The sequence below is a fragment of the Notothenia rossii genome, assembly GCF_949606895.1.
Source record: "Notothenia rossii genome assembly, chromosome: 5".
Classification (NCBI taxonomy): Eukaryota; Metazoa; Chordata; class Actinopteri; order Perciformes; family Nototheniidae; genus Notothenia; species Notothenia rossii.
In genome coordinates, this window is record NC_136903.1 from 17,517,068 (window position 1) to 17,538,333 (window position 21,266).

Consider the following 21,266-nt stretch of genomic DNA (forward strand, 5'->3'; position numbering starts at 1 on the left):
AGAGAAAGGGTTAGAGAGGCAGGAAGGGAGTGGAGCCTGATGGGGATACTGGGAACAGAAGGTGAGGGGGCAAGAGCTATCGGGAAGGCCATTCTTAAGTATTTGAGTGAAAAAGGATTGATTGGAATAATTTAAAACACTGTAAACACAGTGGTATAATTCCACAAGTGGTGATAGGATGATATGATGATACACACTCTTGTACAGTAGGGGGCGGTATGCACCTTAAAGTTGTTTGCAATCCGCCCAAAAACCGAGAGAAGAAGGAGAAGAAGAAGAATGATTATACATCCATGGAACGACCAGACACATGGCAGCAACTTTCCCTCTGCTTCATTTATTTCTCCTGTTCAACGGGTTAGTAGTGTGTACACAGATTATGTCATATTTCGATCTAAGAAGTGTGTTTGAAACTGTTTTGTGTGTAGTTTAATGTCATTCTGTGAGCTATGCCACTAGTGTGTGGCTAATGGCGTCCGCTAGCTTCTTTAGCACAGGCTGTTGCTCCCTGAATAACGTAGGGCTCTACTTACCATGTGTATGACTCCCGTGCACTAGTTTGGCTTACATTTCAAGTTTATTCTGTTTGTATAAATATGTGAAATGCTGGTCTGAGGTCATAATTGTTCATATTATTTAAATGCTAAAGCGCTAATGCTATGCTAATATTGTGCCTGTACAACATAGCCATGTTAAAGTGAGTATAGCCAACCGGGTTGTGTGTGTTATCTGTTATCACTGTATTATATACTGTAAATTAAAAAGGCTTTAATCCTTCATGAAAGTCATATGGCATGTGGATTTATGTCCAGACCGGTTACACAAAGAATTATTAGATAAATAGAGAAAACAGATATAATTTGTAAGTGAATTTATTAATGTGTTTAATACATTCTGGCTAGAACGACCACACAAACGGCAGCAACTTTCCCTCTGCTTCATTCTTTTCTCCTGATCAACAGGCTTATTATCTGATTACCAGCTCTGCACAGCGGACTTGTAACACTAGCAGCAGTGGAGATGGAGCATCAGCACCTGGAGGCTTCTACTCTTCTGAAGAAGAAGAATACAGCAACAAGGATCCATTTGAAGATAGGTAAATGTAAATATTACAGTAATAGTGTACTTGCATTGTGTGGGTGCAAGGGTGTAACTTTGGTTTGAGAAGTGGGGGGGACACAAAACAGGGGGTCCTCCGCAATGAAACATTTTCTCAATTTAATTCCATTTCCTGCCTTTCTACAAATATATTAGGGACTATAGTGTTAAGAAATCCGAGAAAAATGTGTAGTGTGTGTATATAATGAGTGTGCACACTTATCTAGTATCCTATCCATCTGAACCTGTTTTATTTGTGAGGACCTCACATCCTCTGGGGGGGTACTAGTATATATTTCAATCATCAAAATCCATTAGAATATTTTCACAAGCAATAACACATTTGATCAACTCCTCTCTCCTATCTTTATCTTACCTTGTCTGCATTCTTTTTATTTATGCATATTTGACTAATCACTCCCCTTTCAAACTGTGTTTTTAATTTTGTTCTGACCTATTGCACACAGTGGAATGATTTATTAACTCATTTTATATACAACTAATATTACATAGATGGAAATATTTGTTTACAAAGATGACCAAACCGTTTGAGACCCACTGAGATAACCTAGACTAAAGTTTACAATCTAATAGTCCTTTACCTCCCTGAGCTGACGTTATCTCTCTCAGTCCCAGAGGAGAGAGCTCTCCCTCTCCTTATTGTTGAAACAGCTTCTAATCTCCGTTAGCTCCGAGCTAGCACCAAATACTAACAACGTCTCTCTTTCTATCTCTCACAGGCTCCTCCTCCTCCTCCTCCTCCTCCTCCTCCTCCTCGAGAAAGAGAATTTTATTTTGAATTGTGCATTGTTATTTGTGCTTGAGAAACATTCCACTTGAACTTTATTTTAACAAACTTAGTAGTTATTATTGTCCTATATATTTTTTCAGATTTCACAGCTGCCTGGGCCTAGCAGCAACAAGAACCTCCATTTGTCCCTGCCCCCAGGTCAAGACCTATCGTGGCTCAAGGGCCTTCACCAGAGCCATCCCCACCAAGGACCAGAGGACCATCATCACTACAGTGGCCTCCATCTCCATCTGCCACAAGATTAAGATACACCTCGGTACAAAGGCCTCCATCACAGCCATCACGATCAACCCAGCCAGCAAAGCTGTCTCGCCTAGCAGACGTACCTCCCACACGGCCACCAGCATCAACCTGGGACAATCACACCTACCTCCCTCCGACACAGCCACCAGCAGCCCATGCACCATCACCTACACAGCAGCCAGACCCCCTGTCCTGGAAGACAGACAAAGACCATGACACTGCTCCCCCTGTCTTTACATTTATAATGAATAGTTGGTTGAAAAAGTTCTGATATTGTAAATATTGAGATTTTACAGTTTCTTATGTTAACACAAATTGTTGGTTGAAAAAAAAAAGTTCTAATGCTCAATTTGTATTTGTACACATCACATGAACCTTGGTATGGAATATGAAGTCATGAATCAGTCCTGATGTAACTGTCTGTCGTGAAAGCAGAGGGATGGAACTATTTTACACATGAATAATATTTGATTTCATCTATATAGGCCTATAGTGTAATTCATATAATTATTTCACTACTTTTGTAAACCAAATCTAATACACCCCAAAAAATAGACGAGATGAGTAAATGTGTTTTCACAAGAGTTTTTAGGTTGTCCAAAAATCGAATTTCTCATTTTCAGCGAAGTATCTCATAAGACAGTGCTCTAAGGTGAGTGACTTGCATCTCTAGCAAGACCAGAGAGTGTCCTGAATATTTTGATAAGTAACATATGGGGTGCCATGTTATAAGAAGTACATTTAAAAGGTTATTTAAGGAGACGTCTACATATCGAGAAAATATCCTTATACTCCAGAGGGTTAAGGAAAAGCGTAAGGCAATTGTATTTTTTCTACATATATTTTATATTGTTTGATGTATTGATTATATTCAAAGGAAAATTACTACTTGGTCCCCTGAATCTGGAATAATATACAATTTACAGCAAAGCCTAAAAATTTCAGGAACTTTTCATCTACAGATTGCTTTGGTCTGGCTTTACTATTCACTGATTGGTTACAGACACTTTAAACTTAGTGGCTATGGAAATCAGAAGGAGGGGCTCTTTATCATATTAAAAAACGGGCGTTTTTCGCGCGAATATACGCGCGTTTCTAGACTCGCGTTTCTAGACGCGTCAAGAAAAACGCGCGTTGATTTATTATATCCGGTCTATCTCGTATAACGTCAAATGAGTCCGACATAACAATTGCCAGCTAGCTGAAGTGTATTATGAAAGGGGGTGGAGGGGCAGGGCCGAACGGAAACATTCTTCCAGCCGAAATGTCCATTGCAAAGCACCTGTTGGTTTATAGCGTCGCTGTGCCAGTGCGCACTGAGGACGACAATGGTAAGTGAGACACATTTAAGCCAATGTTCGTTAACATTAGCATAAAGCCTAATAAAAGTTACTGGCATAAAATGTTACCTTTTTAGCAAAAGCTTGCTAATTCCAATACGTTAAGCTAGCCCATTAGCTTACACATTTTTTGCTTAAAATTAGACACAAGCACACTTGGCAGCTAGCCTACCGTGTGTTATTGTGGGTATAACTTAATCTGTTATAAAACTCAGTAGAAAGCATAATTTGAAAATAGCCAAAACTTGTTTTTTTTGTTAACCTATTCATTAAAGTTTAGAAACACGCCTCTTAAGATTTGTGTAAATGAGTGGGTTTTTCCCGATTTCTACAGAAATGCTCAAGAAGGACTTCACCTGTCTTGTATTTGGAAGAGTTTGATATTGAGAGTAAGGATGTCCTGAATACATTTAGTTTCACCCATGTCCCTTACTGTAACATCCATTACTGTAACACTGAATATGTATTGGGCCTGGTATTACGATCATTATCATTACGTGATGGTTTACCATAGTGTGCACTAAACCTAAGCATACATTAAAACAAGTTCATTGGTGTTATGCCTGAAAGCTAAATAGCCTGCATGAGTTGGTCCTGGTAGTTTCCTGTAATATTACATATAGCGTCTGAAAGGTGGTTTATACTGGATTCAAACTCGAGACTGTGTTTTTCTTGTGTCTCAATAGAGCACAAAGTCAGGCATGTACACAGTTGATGTAAAGCAGCAAACCATGGACTGGGCTTGTGGGTGATAAGGCTAATGTGATGCACTAAAAATAGGCCTTTATTGCCAATGATCCCAATCTGGTGTAGCTGATACACAACATCTGGTGGTTTCTAACAAAGAAGTGAACTATTTGCATTTTTGTTTAGCTGTTGCCAACAGAGCATGATTTTTATATTGATAGTGTGGTCAGACCAGGTGTGGTATCAGAACGAAGGCAATGCAGGGACAGTCCAAGCTAAGCAGGTGAGGATTAAGACTGAACTGTATTGTTAGCTAATATAACTTGATGATAAAGTAAAATAAATCAAATGTATGTAAAGTGTCAAACTGATAATAATTATGACATTGTTGTGAAACAGGCATCAGAGGTCAAGACGGAGAAAGAGAACGCACTCCAACTGTAGAGCAGAAAGGCAGAAGTGATGAGGTAAGTGTTTTCTTCACACAGGCCATGCCACTGGTATTGTCAAGGTGCAAGTGTTATTGTAGAACATGTTGCATATGGCTAATTGAATTGCCATCCATCCACAAGGATTCAAGTAAAAACCTGTTCAAGTGACTGTTGTTTTTGCGGCAAAGAAAATGAAAGTGACACAGAGACTGAACGTTTCTATTTCTCCTGTCATGGATTTATTTAATCTCAGCTGAATGTAAATTGTAACTTCCCAGACGTAAAGTAATCTCAGTGAAATGTATCACTGAGGCAGAGTTAAGGACATCTTGTGGAAAAGTTATATCACAAGTTCTGGCGGAGAAACCTTTTGTGGGTGCAGTGTTGAGAGATTTCACATGGATTATTCCAGGAGCTGTGATTTGATTTGCTTTAACTGTCTGTTGCTGGTAGGGATTGTTTACAGAGTAGACATCATAAAGCAAGGCTTAGTGGTGTTATACGTATAACCCACATGCTGCTTGCTGCTCTCTATTGCTTTGATTTGTGGAAAATAACATTGGTTTCTGTTCTTGTCTATACATACTATTGATCCTTGTGTTTTTGTTACTTTATTTATAGTTGAAAGCCAGCTATCTGTCACATATAACTGTTATTGTTGTAAGTAAACTGAAAAAGTGTACCAGCTCTCCTTTGATGGAGTAGAGCTGGGCCTGATTTGCATGTGGTTAAATAGATCCGTTTATTTTGGCTGAACAAACAATCAATCGTACATAGCTGACATAACAACTCTTTAAATCTTCATATTGCATAGATTGTTATGATAAGTGTCAGGAGAACTGCTCCTGGTTACAACTACATCACATGTTACTAACTTATTATTGCAAAAATAAAACCGTACAACCCCAGTAAAACATTCACACAATTTTAGGTTAAAGGAATCAAGTGAAAGTTGATAATCAGGCTTTTGATGGGTTGGCAAGTAGGTTAGGTCATCTTTATTTATTCATTACCTGTACAGATGAAGTGCACCACAGGAGTGTAGAGATTGTTGTCATGGGGATAAATGTTGTACAAACACAGTCACATGGCTACAATTTGATTATGTGTTTTCAAATAAACCACAATCGAGATATAAATATAGTGTGCTTTTAAATTGAAAAACAACAGTGATACACATCTACAGAATAAATAAAAAGCAACATTTTCTGATCCATAAGGTTAAAATATAAAAGTAATAATTTCTGTGACAAAAGCTTAAAGGGTATATTCAAGATTTATAGTCACTGCTCCAGTGAGTGCTTTAAAAACAGACATATTAAAACACAGATTAAAAGGTCTGACAGTTACGATTGTGCAAAAAAAAAGATTAATGGTTTATCTGTGCATTTTCACAAATCTTTGTAGCTGAGTTGTCCGTTTTATACAATATTTCCTCTTCAGTACACTGGATTAATGTGGCAGTTGGTTTTTGATAAAAAAATTGATTTTTCAAGAATACAGCGCATCTCCTGTACTCAGTAGTTATAATCTTTCTGTTGTAAATGTAAGCCTGTGACATATACATTAGTTCTAGTTACATTTCACACAGGGCTAGCTACGTACAAGCAAGACTAGTTAAACATGGCATTTATAGCAGTCATGCATATTCTAGTGTTTCTTTCCACATATGCATACTCATTCAGCCGGAAACCCCAGATGACCTCCAGTTGACCCCTTAACTAGATAGCATAGTTGACTCCTAAGCTAAACTGATTTCATGTTTTAGGAAATAAACCAGTCTTTTAATTAAAAGAGTAATTCAGTTGTTATTGATCTCATACGCTATTGCCATCTTTTAAACATAACGGCTCTGAAATAGTTTTTGTTGTATGCACATCTACCAGCTCAACCACACTCTTAAGTGAACCTTGGTGTTCAGTTCATTGTCTCATGAAGTCAACCTTTGCACTTGAAAACACGGAATGATAGTCAAGTTAATGTTGCCTTAGAGGGAATCATCATATCATTTACATTGCATTCAGATTCAGGGTGTAACTCTGAATGACGATCAATAGAGCGGCATAATGCACCATATTTCCGGGCCACTGAGCAGCTTGTCCTACTGACAGAGAGATAAATATAGAGAGGGAGCGAGAGAGAGATAAAGATAGAGAGGGAGTGAGGGGAAAGATAGAGAGGGAGCGAGGGGAAAGGGAGAGAGGGAGCCAGGGGATGAAGTGGGGATAAAACCATGTACACTACATGCACATGTTGCCTGAAGAACAACAGTAAGGGCTTTGCTGTAAATGATTTAGAGCAAAGATTAAATATTTATTGAGGTGAAAGATTCATGTATGCCACTTCCATGAACTCATTGCGGTATGGCCACATTATATCAGGTTTCAGTATCTTGTGTTCAAATAAAATGACTTAACTCCAAAAAAAAAACATTTGCACAAACACTGGCTTTATTAATTTATATGCAATTTGTTCATGTACTTACTTAGTGGTAACAATTAAGGGAAATATTTAAATACTTTTACTGTTTCTCTCCAACCTTTGGTCTTAAACCAATTTGAGGTGTTAAGATTTTTAGTTTTTAAAGGATGTAAGTGTGGAATTTCAAGAAAAGTTATTTAAATCTACATGAAAAAAAGGGCCAATCTTTCATGTCGTCATTAGAATTGAACTCAATTATTTTCATTGTTATTGAATTGTTGACACAGGCCTGATTACACCGTATTGCCATACACTGTGAGAAACATTTGATTATTTGTCTTGCAGAAAATAGAGCATAAGATTTCTGTTTTCATCCGCTTGTGGGAAGTTGAAATGGACCACAGGTGACTGGTGGTTTGCCTTGGAAATCCATGGGGGTCTTGCAGTCGTTGTTGTTGGCAAAGCCAAATGAAATCCTTATAGCTCGGGGGTCAGGGCAACAGTTCAGATGTTTATTGATTAAATGTCAACTGCCCAGGTGAATGTGATTCACAATTCAGAGGGGCCTAATTCAACAATCTATCACCAGTGGAGGAACATTCAGAGCAACAAATCATCACTACATGTCTAGACCTCATGTATTTACCTTTTTAAATACATTCACAACAACTTAAAAGTGGTCACATTAATGCCAGTGTGCAAAAAAGCAGGGTAGTGTTATTTACAATATCGGACAAGTAGATCTTTCAATTGACTTGTCCGATGGACAAGTGACGTTTTTCGCCATTATTTATTGACAAATTATTGATAGATTCAGTTTACAAAAGGCAGAACTCATTTGAAAATTGTCCGTGTCCGCCATTTTTGTGGTTTTGCTTGTCGATTCCTAAGGAAATGCATCCCGCCGCTTTCTGTACTGTTAGACGGGGGCGGGGCGGGATGTGTAGCACAGTGGCAGGGTTGGGAAGCAAAACTCGGTTCCGAGTAAGAACAAATAAGAGTTGTGAGGACAGGAGGCGGAGGCCGAGCCCCGCGGACCGCAGCTCTCTCTCTATGCTCCGTATCAACTGATCTCTCTCTCTCTCTCTCTCTCTCTCTCTCTCTCTCTACACACAGCGGATCCGCTGCCCGTTTAACAGCCTCATCAGCAGGGTATAGAAAGTACATTATTGAAATGAAAATGCTATTTATTTACTTTTACAAACAGTGAGCAGCTGGGCAGCTGCAGCATGTGTATTGCAGGAAATGGGGGTTGGACACACAGACTGTGGGGTTGGACTCTAGAGGCTTCTCAATTCTTAAATTTCCCCTCCTCGACTCCCCTCCTCGACTCCTATCCTCGTGAGTTAGTCCCACCCACAGGAGATGCAAGCGGAGGAGTCGAGGAGGGGAACCGAGGAGAGAGGAGGGGAAGCAGCAGGCGGAGAACTCCTCTCCTCTGAGCGGTCATTTTAAAGAGACGTTAATGATGACAGGAGGCACAGCAGCACTCTGTCTGATGGACAGATGTGTTCATGACGACTTATATATTTACTTTTACTTCATTGACAATTTAAAGTATGAGAGCACTCTCATAACGTAACACAATCAGAGACTGGATATACAGTCACACTCCAAACTCCACTATGGCCAAGACCAAAGAGCTGTCAAAGGACACAAGAAACAAAATTGTAGACCTGCACCAGGCTGGGAAGACTGAATCTGCAATAGGTAAGCAGCTTGGTGTGAAGAAATCAACTGTGGGAGCAATTATTAGAAAATGGAAGACATACAAGACCACTGATAATCTCCCTCGATCTGGGGGTCCACGCAAGATCTCACCCCGTGGGGTCAAAATGATCACAAGAACGGTGAGCAAAAATCCCAGAACCACACGGGGGGACCTAGTCAATGACCTGCAGAGAGCTGGGACCAAAGTAACAAAGGCTACCATCAGTAACACACTACGCCGCCAGGGACTCAAATCCTGCAGTGCCAGACGTGTCCCCCTGCTTAAGCCAGTACATGTCCAGGCCCGTCTGAAGTTTGCTAGAGAGCATTTAGATGATCCAGAAGAGGATTGGGAGAATGTCATATGGTCAGATGAAACCAAAATAGAACTTTTTGGTAAAAACTCAACTAGACGTGTTTGGAGGAGAAAGAATGCTGAGTTGCATCTAAAGAACACCATACCTACTGTGAAACATGGGGGTGGAAACATCATGCTTTGGGGATGTTTTTCTGCAAAGGGACCAGGACGACTGATCCGTGTAAAGGAAAGAATGAATGGGGCCATGTATCGTGAGATTTTGAGTGACAACCTCCTTCCATCAGCAAGGGCATTGAAGATGAAACGTGGCCGGGTCTTTCAGCATGACAATGATCCCAAACACACCGCCCGGGCAACGAAGGAGTGGCTTCGTAAGAAGCATTTCAAGGTCCTGGAGTGGCCTAGCCAGTCTCCAGATCTCAACCCCATAGAAAATCTTTGGAGGGAGTTGAAAGTCCGTGTGGCCCAGCAACAGCCCCAAAACATCACTGCTCTAGAGGAGATCTGCATGGAGGAATGGGCCAAAATACCAGCAACAGTCTGTGAAAACCTTGTGAAGACTTACAGAAAACGTTTCACCTCTGTCATTGCCAACAAAGGGTATATAACAAAGTATTGAGATGAACTTTTGTTATTGACCAAATACTTATTTATTTTCCACCATAATTTACAGGCCTCTCATCTTTTTAAGTGGGAGAACTTGCACAATTGGTGGCTGACTAAATACTTTTTTGCCCCACTGTATCCCCCCGCCCCCCACCAACCAACAATTTTATTATTTTGTTATGACCCTGGGTTGTTAGGTCATTTGTGTGTGCATTTTTCCCTCCTCCTGTGAGTGTGTGTGTGTGTGAGCAAGCAGGTGGTGCCCGTTAACTGATTAGCTACCTCCTGCATGCTGATTGGTCCACCTGAGGAGACGGGAGCATATTAAGCTACAGCCGTGCAGTTCCTCGGCCGCTCTCTCTGACTTGACTTCTCCTACTCCCAACACAAATTTGCGTTACGATATCTGTCCTGTTTACCGTATACCGGTCCTTCTCTTGTGTCGTGAGACTGTTGAAAGAAAAGCTACTGAACCTGTCTTTGTAGACACGCTTTACTTTTTTCTTAGGAGTGCAAAACCCTTTTCTTTTGAATATTCGTTTTCTCCTGTTTTTACAGTAGAGTAGGTAAGAAGCCTGTATGTTTATTTTCTCTTTCGTTAGGTAAGATTTTTGTGTTTAAAGGTTTGTTTTGTTTTATGGTTTTGTTACTCCTGTTTGTAATAGTTTTTTGGTAATTAAATTTACCAAACGGCATTCTCTGACTCGGTGTCCGTGTTCTTGGGAGTGGGGAGAGTGCAATTTTTTTGGTTCCCCTAGACCTGGGCGTAACAATGTGAAGCACTAAAGGGTCTTAGAAAAATATCTACTCTTTGTTTGTAGATATCTACTAAACTACAGCATACAAATACAGAGAGTATTGTAGGCCTGTCAGGGGTAGACATTAAGGGTACAATTGTACTATCACTGGCCCCACCATTGTAACCACTGGCCCGGAGCATTCGTCCAAAAAAAATCGACTAATAATGAAGAAAATTAACACATTTGTTGCAATAGTAATTTATGCACTAACTACATTACTACTTGTACTACAACATTTGAATCATCAGTTCTTCCTCATTTTCCTCAATTGTTCATATTTGGTTTGTTAAAAAATGTCTGCTATTATTATGAGTATTATTATTAGTATAATGCGCTTTCTGCCTTCCTGTCATCAGGAGTTAGAAAAGTAATGGCTATGTAATAGATTAGATTAGAACCTTCATTATCCTAAACTGCTGGGACATTTCCCTATAGCGAATACCTTTTATATTTTCTACCCTTCACTTACTTGTCAGCATAGGTCGGCATTGATGTACAGAGCCGACAGAAGACGTTGTTTATATTGGCATCATATTGAGAGGTGCAGCCAGTGACGCGTCCTAAAACCAGGAAGTAAGCTGCTGGTTCCCTGGACAAAAAAGTAATGGAATTTCTCCACAGGGTTTTGGAAAATAGCTGGAAATAAGGTCTGTGGAAAACAAACCTGTTTGATAAATGCACGTTTTGTTCAGCCGGATAATATCCACATGTCTACCCTACTTTTATAATTTTCGAATCATAAATCTAATCGATAGATTATAAAAGGGTTTTAGGACGCGTCACTGCACCACACTGGCCAACTCCATCGATCAAGCTGGCTGAAACGTTCTCTCCCTCTTCTTCTCATACTCCCTGTCACTCTCCTTGAACTCCTCCGGTGACTTTCTTTTTATTTGAAGATTGTTTTTTGCCCGGCGCTTGGCCGGTTACCGCTGGTATTAAAAACATTTTTGGCGAATGGTTAGGTGTCTGTAGTGAATGAAGGAGGAGGAGCCTGCTCGCGCTGCGCTCCGCAGCAAACATTTGTTTGCTTTTCACCCAACAACGACAACCGACTCACGAAACGCTATGTTGTAGCGTTAATAAACGAAACAATTTAACAAAATTGCTAGTCAAAATACCAATACCAAAGGAAACATTTTTTTTTATAAAAGCAATATTTTTAGTGGCCCGAGCGGGCAAGTGGAAAGTACGTTATGCTGGCCCGGGGTGTCTAAATAGTGCTTCCGGGCCAGCGGGCCATTTATAATGTCGAGCCCTGGCTGTTATACTGAGTGATATATATTTTACACACTGCTCTGCTTTCTGCACGGACCTCACAGCTGATCTCACTGGAAACATTGTGTCGCGATGAAAGCAGTTACTAAAATAATATCCAGGGGATGCATGCAGAGCTGTCATTGGCTGAGATAAGTCCGGCCGTGCATCAAGCCTCCACCGTTCCCGGAAATGCATCCGCGGAGGAGCCGTGGAGGAACCATCAGTGTATCCTCGGTCATAGCTCTTCCAGAGAGCCTCCTCGATGCTTGATGCTCGGTCCTCGATGTGCATTTAGAGAATTTAGATGTCCTTCAACACGCTGAAATTCATTTCCGGGTCACTACCGGAGGACCGAGGAGTCGAGGAAGGGACATTTAAGAATTGAGAAGCCTCTTCTGTCTCACAGGCAGGTTGCAGTGTAACATCAGAGGAGACTGGGCCAATTGTACATTCTCAAACTGCACCACTTAGAACTAACTAAACAATTATTTTTTATATCATTGTATTCAATAACCGTAACAAAATTAAACAGTATGAAGTGATTTGTAAATAGGAATACAGATTTGACTTAAAAAATATAAATATATTTTTCTCTCAGTTAGTCATGGGAGTTATTTTTACCCTCTCAATGAACCGGAATCGAGAACCGAAAAGAACCGGAATCGAAAAGCATAACTGGAATCGTATCCAAACGATCCCCAACCCTATGTGTGATTAGGGCTGCACGATATTCCAAAAAACTGACATTGCGATAATTTTTTTCCCCTGCGATATATATTGCGTTTTTTTTTAACTATATTTAACCGTATGAAGGATTTTAGTCACGGACGTCTGGATCTTAACCGACTCATCATACCTTAAGTCATGATCTAACATGTCATGATAATGCATGTTGCTTACCCTCAAATAAGGGGGTTCATCTGTGAATGAAGAAGAGAAGAACCTTTTTGTATCCAAAATAGTTCCAGATGTCAGATGTTGCTTTTCTTTTTGGAAGTAAATCTTCATTCTCGCCGGTATTTTCCTCCTGTGCCTCGCTCATTTTTTACCGGTGTTTTGATGGTCTGCAAACTAGCGCGGCGGGGCCTGTGATCTGATCAAGAATGATTGTGATTGGTGGTTTGCTGTGCATGCAGAGCCTGCATGTCACTCACTCAAGTACCCCTGACATGAGAGCCGCGCAAGTTTTCCTTTTGTAGCAAGCAGCAAAATAATTGTAACATGACGTGTTTGAGTTAATGTACCTACTTAATATCACACGTCCTAAAAAAAAATATGAAAAAAAATAATAATGAAAAAAAATAATAATAAAATCGCACGTCCCTGCGATGTGAATATCGCGCATGCGCATATCACGGTTATCGCCATGACACGATATATTGTTCAGCCCTATGTGTGATGCAGTAAAATCGTACCGCTCACTTACGTTAGTGGTGTCGTGAAAATCGTGGGAAAATATAAAATACGTTGCTTTTCGATTTTTCTGGACAAGTGAAAAATGTATTCGGACAAGTCAATTACCAAACTCACTTGTCCATGGACAAGTACTCTCTAAAAACGTTTTCTTACACTGAATGCTGTATATTTAAGTTGTTCTCAAAGTTTTGTTGAGCCTTAATATTGAGTTAAACAGTTTTTTTACTAAACCGCAAACACGCCTGCTCCCTCCTTCTTTCTTTCTCTTTGTAATAATTCACGACTGATGGTCAAAGATTGCTGTTTAATAATATCATACAAACTTGTCGACTCGTCACACACACATTTACTCTCATTGTATATATCTCTCTCTGTTTGTGACTCTCCCTCAATCACACTTTCTAGTGTTTAATTAAGCCCCGAGCCTGTTTTTCAGGTGTCAGGCTCGAAAATGACATTCCCATCCAAACTACAATTGCAACATATAATAAGTACCCTGTATCAAGATTGATGCAAAACAAGTGAAATTTGACCTTTTTTAGAGAGATTTAGCAAAGAAACCCCACTTCTGGGGTCATTTGGGTGGATTTTCCATATCTCTGGCCCCCCTTGGTCGATTTTGATGATTGACATCTCTTTCTAACCGTCAGAGCCAATGGAATCGAGGGGAACTCCCACATGCACACACACATTACCAAATAAGGAGTGAGAGTGACGCATAGCCAAAACCGGAAGCTGCGATAACTCTGGTGGCTACCATTGGCAGCTAACTTTCACTCTCCGATTTTTACATAAAAATTGAATTATGGATTATAAATAATTTTTTCTTGTGTTATTGAAAATGTTGTATTCTCCGCCAGAGAGAGCTTCACCTCAGCCATTTCGAATGCGGCGTGCTCAGCAGCAGTTTGATGCGCTGCAGAGGTTATGATTATGCGCGGTCCCGCGGGGGAGAGGTCTGAGGATTTCAACATTAAACTAAATTATTATTATTTTAATATATTTATAATGCAACACCCGCGACCCGACCCGCATCATCTTTGTTTTACCCAGAACCGAACCCTGAAAAAAACGTTTGAAAAAATACCACCCGCGAATCACTCTTTTTGCGGGTACCCGACCCGATGCAGGACTCTGCCTGAGACACAGTGTCGTGAAAAAAAAAAAAAAAGACCCGCCGAAGGGGTCTTTGGGGCTTAACAGGTTTTAACAAACCTGCTAAAAAGTCATTACTTTAGTTTAATAAACGTAATCTTAAAAATATATTTAAAAAGATGCCTCTGGGTTTAGTGAACACTGAATGGATCTACGACTGAATGTTATATATTCGTGATTGTTCAATGGTTCATGAGGATATTGCACCCAGAACGATTTTAAATTGACCAATAGGCATTTTTCCAACTCATTTTAAGAACTCTTAACCTCAGCGGTAAATGATTAAAGTCGTTTGTTCAGTCGTAGTTAATCAATTTAAAGAAGGGACCTTGGGATCTGGGAATTTGCAATGGACATTTTTCAACTGATTTTATAGACTATATAATCCACAGATATATTATTCTCTATTTTAGATAAGAAACAATTATTCAACAAATATCGAGTCTGTGTTTTCATGATAAGTATGTCATTCAAGCAACAAAATAAATAGGTTTACTGTTTTTCTGTGAGGACAATAGTCAAGAGAAAATATGCTGGTTTAAAAAAAGCAAGCAACCTTACATATATTAATGGCAAGTTAATGAGGATGTGTTTCATGTAACTTTGGTTACAATTTTAGGAAATGAAGGCCTTCAGCCACGGGCCTGAGCAATTTGCTGGTATGTGCTGTTCAACTGTAGTGTGGTATAGTAATTTGGATCCCAAACCCTAAGGGTGGCCCCTCACATGAGACAGAGCTCTGGCAGTCGGGGTCTTGATGCAGGCCATGAGCGTACAGTGACACATAACCTTGCCCTGTCACCACCCTCACTAAAGTGTCGGCCAACATTACTGTGATTGACGTTGAGCCGACACTCCAGCCCTATGAGATCTGAGGCTCTGTATAACCTCGCCCTAGCTGCGTACCAGGGCTAGGGCATTTGGGGCACGACACTGGAACTGTGTATGCACCCTGTTCCTCTCTTAAACAAGGGCACACGCCTCTCTAACCTTATTTCAAAGTGTTATCTGAGCTCAGATCTGAATGTTTTTGTAAGGACTCCATTACAGGACAACGACTAAACAAAAATGGTGCTTTGACAGAAGAGTAACATGTTAACATAGTGCCGCCATACTTGAAAGGGGGGTATATATAAATATTCAGTGATAGAAAGGAAATAACAAATACTCTCTCCTTGAGCTATATCATCCTGTAAATTACAAAAACATGGCAAGTCAACAGCTAGAGCACAGAAATAGAATTTTGGTTTTAGTGAATTAATTGATCCGAGTTTAGTTTAGCAAAGCTAGAATAGAAGTTTATCTGGGGGCATAACAATTCATAAACTTTAGTTGTGTAATACTTTATTAATTCCTCTCATGATTGTTCCTTTACTTCATCTCCAATGCATATACCCCCAAGGAAACATTGAGTTGAAAGCGTCATGTTATGATCTATTTATGTTAGAGAGGGGTCTCTCGTAATGCTTGGTATCCTCAGTGCGGGTTCAAACTGCAGTCACAACCACCACTTGCTTTGCCATGAGGTTTTATAGAATGTGAGCTTCTTGTGACCGTGGGTTTTTAATAATGTACGCAAGTTGTGTTCGGCTTCGCAACCTGGCCTTGCCTTGCTTGAAACACTACATGACCTCAACTTTCCTGCCATTAAGTCCCCACAGACGATGGGGAAAATGAGATGCATTGAAATATTGATTATTTTATGAAAGACTTTATGCAGTAGTGTGGATACACCCTGTAAAACATCATGGATCTGATTAAGACTCTAGAGAGTAAGGCATGGTACGGAAACACCAAATAGAAAATACAAAAATGTTTGCCCTTTGCCTGCTGAAGACCTGAGTGTTTCAAAATATAACGTGTTTGTTATATTGACACTGAAGTGTACATACTCCACCTTTTCCACAAAAAGAGAAAATGCATGTTGAATGGTCAAAAAGGTATGAACTGAAATAAACTGCTCTGCAGCGAAATTACAATGTTTTATTATTATATATAATATTATTATTTTTTGTATTATTACTATTAAACTGTACCTCTTACAAAACCACTGCAATACAAAGCATAATGCTGATACTATCAAAATCATTTTCTTTTGTCATGTTAGAGCAGTTGTTTCAAAGAATGTCCGCCACAGTTGGGGCTGAGCGGTGTTGTTGTAGGAAAAAGGATCGTTAGTGACAAAACTATAACGGGTAAAACTGAAGCGTGCTAAAGTTTATGCGATTGGCAGTCAAACACTGATCTTTCCAAGTAACTCTGTTTCTCTGCTCCTGTCTATAGTGACTTGCTTTTCTCCTACAGGCTTACCATCAAATACACTTTGTACCAAACCTTGACACAAAAGGCAAAACTGTTCCATAAATGATGCTAATGGGAGACGAAGGTCATTACTATTTCAACAAGGGGACGAGTGCTAACAGTACATTGGTGTCCAGAAAGGCAGTAACTGAACCGGTCATATTGAATTGTCTTTGACTTGCATCAATTTTTTATATATAATTGTTTTAGTAGTGGATTGTTGACAATGTCTCCAGATACACATTGAGTTCCCTAGAAAGAGTCATAACCTGGCCGGTTTTGTATCCTCTTTGTTAGCACTAATGTTCTGTTTACATTAAACGATAACGTTGTAATTTTAATCTAACCCAATTAATTCCTTGCATCCTTATGCTACGTTCACACCGGACGCGATGCGATGCTTGGGGGCGGCGCAATTACATGTAAAGTCAATGCAGAGACGCGGACAGACGCGAATTCGCTCCGACGGCGAGCATGAAGCGGTGGACGCGGCGCGAATAACCCGATTGAGGCAATTGAACGGTGCCGCGTCAAACGCAAGAGTTCAATTTTTTCAACTCGAGCGTCAAATTCACGTGATGCGTTCTCGCGGAAGCCAATCAACGGTGAGGATCTCAGCCTACCGTCACTGACGTTCAACCAGAAAACATCAGTCGTTAGCTGTTAGCAGTTAGCACACAGAGATCACAGCTCCTCATATCTGTTCAGAAACTGGACAAAAGTTAAACAAGTACAAACCACAGACTGTCTGTGTCATGATGAATACAGTCGCTGGTTTATTTATGTCTGTAGGCCGTTGTTATGAGTGTGGAATGAGCATATACAACGTTAGCTTAGCCTGGTCGACCCAATCTCCATTCAGAAAACAAGCATTTAAAAAGGTTTTTTGCCTGCCGTCTTGTCTGCAGACTTGTCAAGCATTAATTCATGGTTTTTACTAACTGGTATCAGTATGTTGTTACTTCGACATCATTTAGAAACGTGTATTACAATTAAATCACTTTAAAATATGTTCATTTTGTTGTAGTTGTAGCTCCTGAGCCTGCGCGTCCTGTTTGAATGATGCGAGTAAACCCGGAGTAAACATTGCGTCCGGTGTGAACGTAGCATTAGACTTTTTCCGTGAGTGAATGAAGTCCATCTTGTTAGAATACCGTTTTGTGTGTTGTCTAGGAACCTGAGTTCCTCTTAACCAGTACATTCCTCTTTTCTTTTAGTGATCTCAAAAACGTAACACCATAGAGAATTTTAGATTAACTTAATCTCATTGTATAAGATAAAACCTACAATTCATGACTGTTTATTGACACTAAGCAAGGAGAACATTGTCAAATTGGTTCATACATCCTACAGTACATACTTTAACATAAGCATTCAATGACCTCTCAATGAACCACAGTAAAGGATGGGGGAAGGGTGCTATACAGCAGGAAACATATATGATTATAGGCGCTTAAACCCAGATCCCACAAGTGACTGACCCCAATTCTATCGCTCGAGGTTAAATAAAAGTCCTATTCATCTAGAGAAATAACACTGGACTCAAATACTTAAAGAACCAAAAAACCAAACCAAAAAACAACATTATTTTTAAGAATAGGATCAACAATATTGTGTATACTTATTGGCCTGGTTTCTTATGAAACATACTGGCACTCATCTTTATTCAAACAATATTTTATGGAGAAATGCTCAGATTTTTTTATTTATTTTCATTTCCCCCCCCAAAAAAACATGGCCACGGATTATGCTTATACCAATAGGCGCTTTCACACCGCAGTACTTTTCCCACAAAGGTTCATGAGAACTTAGTTCGTCAGAACTCTTTAGTTCTGATGAACTAAGTACAGATCGCGTTCACACAGGAATAAGTCCCTGGGTGTGGATTAGGCAAATGAAGCCGCTGACGTCACTTGTTCTTCTTCTGCTTTGGGTTTACTGGCAGGCCGCAAACAACTTCACTGCGTATACTGCCACCCGAAGTCCCCGGCTGGAAGTCCCCGGAGTTGGGGACTGGCTTCAGTAGAAACTGCTGGGACTCCCAGCAGCTTCTACTGAAGCCTTCCGAGTAAATCGCCAGAACGCCGACACCTCCTCATCTCCACCGCTCCCATGTTTTATTTTGTGTTGCCATAAGTTAGTCTCTCTGCGTTTCTGCGCTGGGCTAATGCTAATATTGCTAATGCGAGGATAATAAAATGGTGGCTTCACAACACTTGTTTTTTGATTTTCGGGGCGTGGTTTGCAATCCGCCCAGCCAATCAGAAATATAGCTCTTTTCTCACAAGAGAGCCGCATGAGAGTCCCTGCTCTCTAGCAGGGACGGAAAAGGGGGTAAAAAGGTTCTCATGAACACATTTTTGTTCCGGCTCTTTTTGGTGTGAACGCGACATTTCGGAACCATATCGGAACTAAAGTGGGAAAAGTACTCCGGTGTGAACGCGGCTAATGTTCTTTTATTTATTTATTTATTTTATTATGTCTCCTCTTTCTTACAGAGGTAAACAAAAACATGATCATGAAATTGTAATTTGCATTCCACCATCTTTAAATGGTTGCAAATGTAATCATACATATGAAATGTGTTGATGTGTAATAATCATACACATTAATGAAACAAGCTGCTTCAACTATCTTATTTGAACTGCTTTGTTAGCCTGCTGTACATCTAACTATTCAAATGCTAAGGATCATCCCTGCCTTGTTCAACTCAGTCTATTTTTTCAATTTGGTGGTCATCCTCAGGGAAAAAGCGCAATTAAGGCCGAAAAGGAAATGGGAAACAATGCTTTTGCTTCAACCGTGTTATCCCTTTGCTACTTTTTCAAGAGGACAATAAAAGAAGACAGGCAAAACTGAGTCAAATCGAAGGTTAATTGGAGCCAAGAAAATGTCAACCAATTTTACCGATCACCCACAAGGGATATGCAGCCCTTGGTGAAAAAGATGCTGGAATATCTGCACAGTATATTAGCTCCCTATCCATAATGGCCTCCTGAAGAGAGTGATGATGACATCTTCTCTTTTCCCCCAAAAGCATTTGTGTGCATACAAAGACAAAGCGAGAGTGCGTGAGTATTCAAGTGTGTGTGTGTGTATACGTAGGAATGTGTTATATGCTTCATGTCAAAGTCAGCGTTGTTATTGGAGATGCAAGCTCCCTGGGAACCGACAGGTGTTGGCACCAGATCTCTGACACGTCCGTGGTCATGACATATCCATCCCCTCCGGTTAGTTTTTCCAAAGCACATGGTGGTCTGACAACAGCAACGACTGTGTTGACGAATATAAATGGAAATTTGGGACCGATATGCCATGTATTATAAATACGACAAATGTTGTAGTTGAAATCAAATGCACTTTGTGGTGTTTTTCAAGGCCTTAACCTGTTTTCAAAAGCTTTCATCACAACCGCTTTTGGAAAATCCCAGGTGTGAATTCAGATGCTGAATGCTTTGTGTGCGCGTTTGAATGGTTGCTACAGCATCCTTCACTGAAATTGAAATACCAAGAAAAAGAAAAGGGGAAATGAAATAAAAAATAAGCTGTTTTGAGATTGATCAGCGCAGAATGTCACACCTGGGTAGCAGAGGAAATTGGCCTTGCTTTCTGTTGAAAAATATAATAATTAATTTGTTGAACACTTTGTTTATATTTATAATGGATTTCCCATTAATGTGACCTGGATCACTCTGTAGAGTTCTGTTGTAGTATCTAAAAGATTTCATGAATTTGATATATCTGGCTTCCTGATAACTCTTGTGTCCTGTTTGTGTAAATAATTAGGTTAGATAAGAGTACGTACTGGTCACTTTATCCTCTTCCATGCAGTGTTGTTATCAAATTGATTTGGTCCCACATGTTTATTGCCTTCATATTGAGCAGTGCTGTTGGAGTAAACCATGATTTCCCTAACATTAAATCACGCTGTCACACCCTATAGTCTTTCCTGTGCCTTTGACAAAGGGCAACTTGATCTTCCTTACAGGACTATAGAGACTAATGATAATAAAAAGGATTGCTCTTGGTAAAAGAAAAGGTGCTGTAGTCCACTCTTAATTGGTGAGTTCCCTTGCTAAGTTGATCTAGTCTTGAGGCTGCCAGTTAGTGAACTGGTCAATTAATCTTCCCTCTCTCATAATGAGGCAGGGAATTTCAGATGGCTGCCCCTGCACACAAAGACAGACAATGTGCCCAAAGGATCTTCTGTCCCTGCACCAAGTGACCTGACAATTAAAAAATGTACCTCCCTACTTCCCCTTCCTCACCAGGTGGCAAATTGCTCTGACCCACTCTCATATCAAAAGGACTAACCATGACTTCAAATCAACTCCACAGGCACAAAAAGAGGGGAAAGGGCAGTATCCTCCATGAAATAAGATTGTTGTATTAAGACTTTTGGCCCCATATCATTCCGCCTTCCTCATTTTGAAGTAAATGAAAAGGGACTTGTTGGATCATCCCCGCTGTGTGTCACAAAGGTTTACCCTCTCAGAGGAGTAAAAAGAGTTGTAGCCTGACATTAATTTGATGATGCAGATTTGACAGTGGACTAAGCTGTCTAGTCTAGGGTTAAATGTGTTTGACCTTGCATTGTTGCAGACTTTAAATCGGTTTAGTGAGAAGGAAGATAGAAAATAGTGGGTTACAAACAAAGGCACAAAAAAA

At 40.1% G+C, this 21,266-nt stretch overlaps 1 protein-coding gene and 1 long non-coding RNA gene across 6 annotated transcripts in view; both read left to right on the forward strand.

The window, feature by feature from the left end:
• Positions 1–253: 253 nt before the first annotated feature.
• On the forward strand, positions 254–2,820 carry LOC307039905 (uncharacterized protein). Its single transcript, XM_079682350.1, has 3 exons — positions 254–357; positions 963–1,096; positions 1,990–2,820. The coding sequence occupies exons 1-3, from the start codon at positions 280–282 to the stop codon at positions 2,366–2,368; spliced, it is 591 nt and encodes a 196-aa protein (XP_079538476.1). The 5' UTR covers positions 254–279; the 3' UTR covers positions 2,369–2,820.
• A 473-nt stretch (positions 2,821–3,293) lies between these two features.
• Positions 3,294–21,266, forward strand: part of LOC307039907 — a 184,505-nt gene continuing 166,532 nt past the window's right edge. For all 5 annotated transcript variants that reach the window (XR_013808354.1, XR_013808355.1, XR_013808356.1 and 2 more), the window contains exons 1-3: positions 3,294–3,483; positions 4,401–4,462; positions 4,579–4,646. This is a non-coding gene — a long non-coding RNA (uncharacterized lncRNA). The remainder of the gene's footprint in view (positions 3,484–4,400; positions 4,463–4,578; positions 4,647–21,266) is intronic.